The following is a 9,238-nucleotide window of genomic DNA, read 5'->3' as shown; positions in this document are numbered from 1 at the left end:
CTGGGTGTGTGAGTGTGTGTGTGTGTGTGTGTGTGTCTTTTTTGTCTTTTTTAGTTAGATAAGAATTAAATATTAAAATAAATATTAGTACATAAATTTATGCTAAAAAAAGAAATGCAAAAACATTGTCTCCAAATCTCAACTTAACTGCACTTAAAATTCAAAATAAATTTCATTCGCATCAAATTCTTTTTCTCGAAAGTCGTTTGCTTAAACACTTACAATTATTAATAATAATAGCATTAAATAAAAAAGAATAAAAAAAAGATCGACTGGAAAATGGCGTCTAGTAAATTCCATTTGAATTTATATTTTAAATTAGTACAAAAATTAAAATTGACACTCGATAAAAAAAAAAAAACAAAAAAAACTCATAAATAATACGGTTGTTTAATGTTTAATGAGTAACAAATATTATAGCAATACGTAAATTGGTTTTGGTGCGGGTTGTTGTTATTTTCAATAAACTAATACAAATTAAATACATTGTTTTGTGGCCTTTTCCTTAACTTTCTTTCGTTTGCTTCTTTTTTTTTGCTTTTTTGTTTTTTGTTTGTGTTAGTTTTAAATAAATACAGTGTGTAATTATTAAATAGTTGTAAATTGTACAAATTATTTAATGGAATCTCATATTATGTAAGATATATGTTTAGTATTATGCATATTAGATGTATGTATAAAATAAATGTCTTTTTGTTTTCACACTATTAAAACAAAAACAATCAAAGGCAACTTACTGAGTTTTGTTGTACGCTCACACAAATATATATATATATATATATATATATGTATACATATAATAATAAATAATATATATATATATATATATATATATATATATATATATATATATATATATAAATTGTACAACTGTTAGTTATTTGCCATATTTATTTGCGCTTTTTCGTGCCATGTTTTTAGTTTTCTTCCATTTGTTGCAGTGTTGCTGCTGTTTTTAACACGCAGCTTGCCGTTAAAAGCTTGACTGTGTGTGTGAGTTGTGTGTGTGTGTGTGTGTGTGTGTGTGTGTGAGGTAAGCTATTACAAAAAAAGTGCATAAAGTTAACTGTAATTGAAGAGAGTGTTGCATGAGTCTTACAACAACAAAACTAATGTAAACAATGAGAAATTCGATATTATTTTGGGCAGCCACAATAGAAAATAATAATAAAGTGTAAGGATAAATGTGTGTGTGTGTGTGTTGTGTGTGTGTGTGTTGTGTGTGTGCGTGTTATGTGTGTGTGTATGTGTGTCTGCGTGTTATGTGTGTGTGGTGTGTGTGGTGTGTGTGTGTTGTGTTCATCTAGAATCAACTACATATATGCCAGCAGCTCTAAGGGGGAGGGCGATCTCTCTAGGACTAATACGGTAGAGTTTGGAATTTGAAAAATTAATTGTTTAAAAATTATGCAAGAATACTAGAATAAACTGACATAGTGTAGCTGTTGCCACGTTTTTAACGTTTATTGTTAGTGGGCTTGAAATTGCAGGACAGCATCTCCTCCTTGGCCAATTTGGCCCGATATTCGGCCATCATATCGCGACACTGTATGGATATTTCGAGCAGTGTCGAGAACATTGTCTCGCCCCGCTTACAATACGCATCCTGATCGTAATCGACATAATTGGTTAATTTATACAGCGCCTTCGATTCGGCCAAGAAATTCTCGAGAGTTGCGTTCACACTGCGATGATATTCGACGACCATCTCCTCGGTCTGTTGCAGATCATCGATTGCCTGATGTTGCACAATTAGCTCGTCCGACATATCATGTTCCTGCCACATCCGGAGAGTGAGACAGAGAGAGATAGATAATGAGAGAGAGATCATTATTATTATGCATTTATAAAATCGCCTCTTTTGCTGATATCAAATTATATTTATTATAGTTCATTTGTAGTTTTAATTAGATATATAAATGCTATATATAAGCCATGTACATATTGTACAGGAAATCTTGTTTAACCAGAATTTGAATCAAAATTAGAAGGTTATTCGAACACCAATTTCATTTGAATCTTCATTATTTTTGGGGCTATTCATGTCTTTAAGGGAGTTCTTAAGGAAGTTGCGACCGTTTTAGATAAATCGTCGAGCCGCCCAATTATTAGGTTTAACCGATTTGCGTGCTCGATAATTTTGAGGCTAGCAATAGAAAAACAGTCGATTAGAAAGATCAACACAAATCGATTTCTATCGATAAAATGAAATAAACGTGATATAACTAGGAGATCGATCGACTCAACTCTGTTGAACCAGATCATGAATAAAGAGTTAAATATGGATATATATATATATATATATATATATGTATTGGTAAATTTGTACTTACGCTCAGCGAACTTAACATGGCCAAGTCCATGTTGGCTGCATTGCCGTTCTTATTGTTGTTGTTATTGTTGTTGTGGCCGCGCTGCAGCGATTGATGATGATGCTGGTGATGATGATGGGCGGATGAAATGCCGCCAACTCCCTGTTCAGTCAGTTGCTGTTCCTCCTCCTCGCCATCGTCCATGATCTCGATGGGCTCGCCATCGCCATGGCCAATCTCCTGCACATCCTTGACGACCAGCTCCTTGACACGATCCGCATAGCGTAGCGTATTCAATGTATGCTCCACACTGCTCAATCCCGGCGAGATCATCGCAATCATGCAAGTCTTACTCTTCTCACCAATAAACGAATCGCGCAGCACCTGCGTCAATTTGGAGACACGGAATGGTAAATGTGCCGATTGTTTGCCCAATGCACGAATGCACTCCTTTAAGGCCAACAGTGATTTATTGATCTCAGCACCCTCCATGCGTGTCTGTCTATCCGCCGATGATGTGTCCACGCCCCGCTCATTGCCAGCCAAATCAATAAATGAGAATTTTCCATGAATTTTGCTGCTGCCCATCGGGCGCAATACAATTTGAAATACGGCATGCGAACGCGATGAATTCGAATTGGCCGATGTTTGGCCAGAGGTACGCGCCGCATTGCCGTGCTGGATGAGCTTGAGGACCTCCTCAACGCCATCGACAACGCGCTCGGTGAGGCCAACGACCTGCACCTGTTGCTTGCCATCCTCGAGGACGCGCAGCTTTTGCTTATCGGACAGCAAATCAAAGACCTAAAAAACCAATTCGTTTTAATACTGAATGAGTATGTTGTATATAGATATATATATATATATATGGATATAGCTCACCTTGCCGCTGTAAATCTCAAAGAAACTGGCCGAGACGACCAGGTTTAGGGAGCGATATCGTGGCCCATTAAGTAGCACAAATACATCCTTGGCTGCCATCGCATAGATGCCGTTCTTGCAGTCCTGCACCTTACCGTTAAACTCACCGCCCATTGTGTGCGTCTTGCCCGACCCCGTCTGTCCGTAGGCAAAGCACGTGGCCATCCCGCCCTCAAAGATGGTCTTCACCAGTGGCTTAGCGGTGTACCTGTGTTGGGAAACGTAATCAGATTCGATTCGATTAGAAAGCAAGCACAAACAAATTATCGAGTAATTTATGAATTATGAATAATTACTATTAAATGATACCCTTATTACTTATAGCTAATTGTCTATTAAAATTAAGATTATTTTATAAATGTAAATAGCTTTGGCTGAGCAGCAGAAAATGCCTCATTGACTTAACAACTTTACCCTCAGTTGTCCATAATATATTGCTAGACTATTGGATTCCTCTGCGAACTTCAAAGAACTATGAAGTCAAATATTTTACAGATATGTTTTCTATAAGCGCACATCTGCGAAACATAACGATTTCTGTACATAATAAAAAAAACACTTGCAGTAGCAGAACCACCTTAAACTTATAAAAGAAATACTAAACAATATAAAAAAAATAATGATTTGTTTTTATTTTTATTCGTCATTCAGACGCTTTTCAAATTGGCAAATTGGTGTAGCTGTGTGTAACAGAGTCCGATTCGGATTCGGATTCGGATTCCGATTCGTATTAGAAAGCACAAAGCACATTTACAGTAACAAGTTGACAAAAAGTTGGCGATTGACGCTAATTGATAATTATACCGATAATTGATGTGTCGTTTATGTAGCCAAGCTAGTTGTTTTCATCAATAGAATCTTTGTTGATGTTTATAGAACTCGACATTTTTTTCGTCGAGTTGAATTAACGATGAATGACGTACAAATATATAAATAGTCTGCTAATCATACTACGACTATGTGGTTTAAAGGTTTAAAGTTGTTATTAAAAAAAAACAAGAAAATCAGCTCACACACATTCCGAAAGATACAATGAAACCGAGAGAGAAAGAGAGAGAGAGAGAGAGAGGGAGAGCAATAGGTAGCGTTTGGTTATCAGAATCGATGATTAAATTTCTCCGAACGTGGCGCAGCAGTTTTAATGCCATTGACTCATGCGCAGAAAAAAGCCGGAAGGAAGACGTAGAATTACCCAAATGTGGGCCAAAAGCGGGCGCCAGCGGTGAGAAGAACGTTGTCGAAAGCAAAACGAAAGCAAAGCGAAACAAAACGTAGCGTCAGATAACCAAACAGAACACAGCAGAGACCGGCAAAAAAAAAAACACAAAACACAAAACAAATAATAAATACACAAATAATAAGCTTTAATTCCGTGCAATGACAAATGCTGCTGCTGTCGACGTCGACGTTGACGTCGCTGCCAATGACAACAACGGTTACTATTTGAAACAAGCAGCGTTTTTTTTTGATTGTTTGCAAAAAAAAGAAAAATATAACACGACCGCACAATGACCGAACTTCGCATACACTTACAAAACGATATAATTAAATTAATTGCATTAGATTGTTGCGAGGCAAGTTATGTATATGCGATGCTGATCAAGAAAATATGTACATACATATACATAAATATTTGTTAACGAGTTTAAAAATGTGCTGGAGAAAAACTAATAGAAGCCTTGGCGAGGGTATCGAAATCATGGCTTGAGATATGCCACTGGCAAGTTCATTGAGGCGAACTCGAAAAACGAAACGAGATGAAACACAAAATGAGCGAAAAGATGGCAAAAGACGGACAGCAAATACACACACACACACACACACAGACAGAAATCGAACAACTTTACATGTTTAGTCATACAGCAGCAGCAGCAGCTATTGAAACAACAACAACAACGGAAAAACTTGGCTATTTCGGGAGCGAATGCTTTTAAGCTTGCGCAAAGTGTTGGAAAGGTGTATGTGTGCATGTGTGTGTGTGTGTGTGAGTCAGTGTTAGCGAAGCTTATGCGCATTTCGTGTGTCGCCAACGCAACACAGCAATAACAACAACAAGAAGAAAAGCGTACAGCTGTTTGCCAGACAAGGACAGCCTAAGGATAAATCTATGTGCATGCATATGTTTATGTATATGTATTTGTGTGTATATCATTTAAGCTGCATTTCTTTAAAGCATTTCTTAAAATTAATTAATTCAAAATTAAATCAGATTTGATAGTCGCTAAATGTTGGCAGCAACTACTTGAAGTAAGCAAGTATTTGTGCTAAATAAGTTCCTCTAATCATGTCAATTAACACTTTGTTAACTAAATGGTAAAACTGCAGGCAACTGATCATATGACAAGATTGTTAGTACAAAATTATTCGCTTTAAGAAGGTGACAAATAGATCTAGACCAGGTTGGAATTTACTACTCCGTAGCAGCAGCAAGAGCACCAGAAATATTGATCTGCTATTGCAACTGCTACTGCTACGAACCTTAACAGAGCCAATAACAGAAAACCGAAAACTATTCCTATACTCTGCAAGATCAATATCGGTAGAGAAAATAACCATTGTCCTCTCCGTAGTTGTAGCAATAGCAGAAAGAGCAATAGTATAAACCTTGGACTACCATGCAGACAGCTAAAGCTACATTGTTGCGATAAGATATCTATGAGGAAATGAATCAGAATACATCCCTATATCTTTATAAGGGTTGTTAGAATGCTATGGATTAAATGAGTAGTCATCAACTAAATGAAGTTTACAAATACGTTTTAAAGAGAAAACAGCTTTAAGAATATTTCGGCCCAAGTTCCAGCAATATGTGTTTGATTTAGAATTCAAAATCATATCATATGAAATGAAATATTTCTGAACATGAACTATAACAGATTCTCTCATATCAGTGCGATAAAATATAAATCTAGGATAATATATCATAATTTATTCATGTAGCTTTAAGAGTTGCTAGAATAAATTAAGTTTTAAAGAGAATGGAAATATTTTTGTACTTGAACTGCAAATGACTCTCGCCATAAATCCTCCAATTTGAGTCCCAGGTAACCATCCTACATAGATATATAAATTGATAATATCAGTTATTGTTGGAGATGTACTCACTTGTAAACCATTGCATTGTCGCATGTATCGTTGAATGCATAATCGAAGCGAAATTTGTGATTCTCGAGGAATTTGGTTAGATCGACTTTGTTGCGCGGCTCATGGACCATGAGCATATTCTTGCGCGGCACTGAAATGACATCGATCTCCTTGCGATTGATCTCCTTGCGGCTAAGCGGACGCTTGCGCACACACACAGCAATCTGATGATCATCGACGACCTGGCCATCGAGCAGCGGCACAAACTCAAGCGTATTCTGATATTCACGTATCATTTGCGCCGTCTCCCAGTTGGGATTGCCGGGATCCTGATTCATGAGTGCCACCTTCTCCTCCTTGATCTCGGCCTGGCGGGCACGTCGCTTCTCGCGATTCTCCTTGAGACGTTCCACCTCCTTCAATGCATGGGAACGACGTGCCCCGGCTGCGGCTGCTGCTTGTGAATTATTTGAATTATTTGTGCTGGCTGCGGCAGCCGCTGCTGCTGCTGCTGTTGCTGCTGCTGCAGCCATTGTTGCTACCGATGATGATGATGCCGATGCTGCTGCCGTTGCTGATGATGCTGTCGTTCCTGTCGAACTGTTGCTGGGCACTGCGGATGCAATGCGCGTCTGCTGTGCATTGCTATTCGTCTGCGAGTTGATCGTATAACGTGGACGAACCATGCCCGATCCGCCAGTTGGCTGACAATTGTTGCTATTGCTGGTGCTGTTGGTGTTGTTGGTGGTCATGTTGCCAACACTCTGACTGTTGCCCAACGGTGGCTGCTGTTGTGGCTGCTGCTGCTCACTGATTTTATTCCATTGTATGCTGGTCAGGGTCATGCGTGCCGATATGCTGCCGGAGCCGGCACCTCCTCCCCCACCACCGATGGCCGATTGTGTGGGATTGCGTGATAGATTCATGGGCGCTGTTGCTGACACTTTTTTGGACTCGCCTGTTGCAGCAGCATTGTGCAACGGTGGCTGCTGCTGTTGATCATTGTTGGGCGCTAGATCGGGATTTAGCGAGAGTATCGCCTCCAGTTCGACCTCCTTGCCTTTGGTCTCGCCACGTTCATACCACTCGACAGTGATGCACAATGCGGATGGATTCAGTTTGGATACAACAGCACCATGGATCCGTCCATCGGTGCGTTTGATCTTAACGTTCTGGCCAATATTAATCATATCCATTATTCGCTTGCTTTATTATGCAAATACTTGCCAACACTGGCCAGAGTCTCTATCTCTCTCTCTCTCTGTCTGACTGTCTACTATTCAGTATCCTGATGATCTTTGACAATTGTTCTTGTTCTCCTTGTTGTTGTGTATATTTATCCGCAACTGTTTGGATGAAAAGAGAAACAGAGAACAAAAAAATTATCACAATTTGCAAATTAAATGCTTCGTCAAAAATCAAACTATATTTTGTAAGACGGAGCTTTGTTCTCGTTATACGATTTATTAATACATGAAATATGCTAGCCGAAAAAAAATCGAAATCGAAATCAAAATCAAACAAAAAAATATTAAAAAAAAAAACTAACTGTCAGTACAATCGACGCTTACTCACATCACACTCAAACACAAAAAAACATATATATATATATATATATATATATATGTTGTGTTGGTTTCCAACAAAAAAAAAATCACAAATAACAACGGTCGAAACGCCAGAGAGCGAGACAGCAATACCACAAAATGGCTGGCGTTCAAGTTGCTGCCGCTGCTACGGAATGACGACGACTGGCTTTGGCTTCTTCTATGTCGAGGTCGCAAAATACAAAAACAAAAAAAAAAAAAACTAAAATACAGTAAGACACTAACTAACGGCGTCGCTCAGAGCGCCTTTTTGCGTGTGTGTGTGTGCAAATTTAAATGCCCAACTGTCGCTTAGCGCTATCGATAACACAATTTCATCAAAATACCCGTACATATGTTAATGAAACGCTGAAGCGACGCGCCACTCGCAACGCTTTTTCCCAATTGTGATTTTGTGCGCCGTTTTTTTTGGTTTTTTGCATGCATGCATCGACAGTGACGCGCTGTGCAACACTGTTTCGCGTATGCGGCACATAGCGACAGTCACAAAACTCACACACACACACACTACATAAAATGTTACATGCACACACACACACATGCACAAGCACATATGTACATATGCTTGTGCATATAAGGCGTGTGTAAAAGTGCCAAAAACAGTGCTAATCAATGCCAGCGAGCTTTACGTTGTTAATTACATACACACACACACAGATGAAAACACTTGCATATGTTTGTTACGCTGCTGTTACGCTTTACGTCATGCAGTGGCTGACGGCTTTGGCTCCCACATAGAAACACTCACTCACACACACACATGCATACATATGCACAGGCAGGCAGGCAAAAAGACATTTGCCATTTCGTAGGCATGAAGGCTTTCACACACACACACATATATATATGCATATGCATATGCGGAAATGTAATTGTGAATTTTTACAAACTTCTGCTGCTGCAGGCAGTCAAAATAAATACAACGTGTAATTTAGGCTCACCTCGACTCGGACACTCAGACGATTTGAACACTCGCGCTGCTTCCTCTCCCAACTATTTGATAGCACAATCCATACAATTTCTAAATAGTTTACTATTTAGTTTTTTTTTAATTTTATTTTTTTCGTTTTAATATTTTTGGAATTAAATCACAACTAGATATCACAAGAGTGTGTTCAAAATGAAATTTACAAAGCGACCAGATGTCAACAACAGAATTTTAGTTCAGAGTTTGCTTCGCCATTGTATTTTTTTTTTTTTGACTGCCACTGCCAGCCAGTCAGAGCAGTTACGCGCTTTACAGCACTGCCCGCAAACACTGTGCCGGCCGCCGTTGGCAATGCATCATATTTGAAATGAATTTGTGAATTTGCG

General features: G+C 38.8%; 1 protein-coding gene across 3 annotated transcripts; it reads right to left on the bottom strand.

Moving 5' to 3' along the window:
• Positions 1-1,424: 1,424 nt before the first annotated feature.
• LOC6566353 (kinesin-like protein Klp10A) lies at positions 1,425-9,123 on the bottom strand. Of its 3 annotated transcripts, none has more exons than XM_001992065.2 (5): positions 8,866-9,123; positions 6,339-7,663; positions 3,195-3,441; positions 2,334-3,116; positions 1,425-1,777 (listed from the first exon to the last, which is right to left on the bottom strand). In XM_001992065.2, the coding sequence occupies exons 2-5, from the start codon at positions 7,511-7,513 to the stop codon at positions 1,457-1,459; spliced, it is 2,526 nt and encodes an 841-aa protein (XP_001992101.1). In that variant the 5' UTR covers positions 7,514-7,663; positions 8,866-9,123; the 3' UTR covers positions 1,425-1,456. The 3 variants fall into 3 exon arrangements, with proteins under 3 accessions (XP_001992101.1, XP_032594663.1, XP_032594664.1); XM_032738772.1 differs by lacking the exon at positions 8,866-9,123 and adding an exon at positions 8,257-8,379; XM_032738773.1 differs by lacking the exon at positions 1,425-1,777 and adding an exon at positions 1,860-2,146 and having other exon boundaries at positions 8,866-9,036.
• Between the last annotated feature and the right edge of the window lie 115 nt (positions 9,124-9,238).

Source organism: Drosophila grimshawi, unplaced genomic scaffold (assembly GCF_018153295.1).
Source record: "Drosophila grimshawi isolate 15287-2541.00 unplaced genomic scaffold, ASM1815329v1 contig_848, whole genome shotgun sequence".
NCBI classification, from domain to species: Eukaryota; Metazoa; Arthropoda; class Insecta; order Diptera; family Drosophilidae; genus Drosophila; species Drosophila grimshawi.
Note: the sequence above shows the minus strand (reverse complement) of the source record. Positions and strands in the feature narration are given on the sequence as shown.

Bases quoted from the DNA above. Each gene is read 5' to 3' on its own strand.
- LOC6566353 (XM_001992065.2), bottom strand. From the start codon at position 7,513: ATGGATATGATTAATATTGGCCAGAACGTTAAGATCAAACGCACCGAT. The intron at 3,117-3,194 runs GTGAGCTATATC...TTGGTTTTTTAG, and splicing joins TTGAGATTTACAGCGGCAAG to GTCTTTGATTTGCTGTCCGA. The intron at 1,778-2,333 runs GTAAGTACAAAT...CGGATGTGGCAG, and splicing joins CCATGTTAAGTTCGCTGAGC to GAACATGATATGTCGGACGA.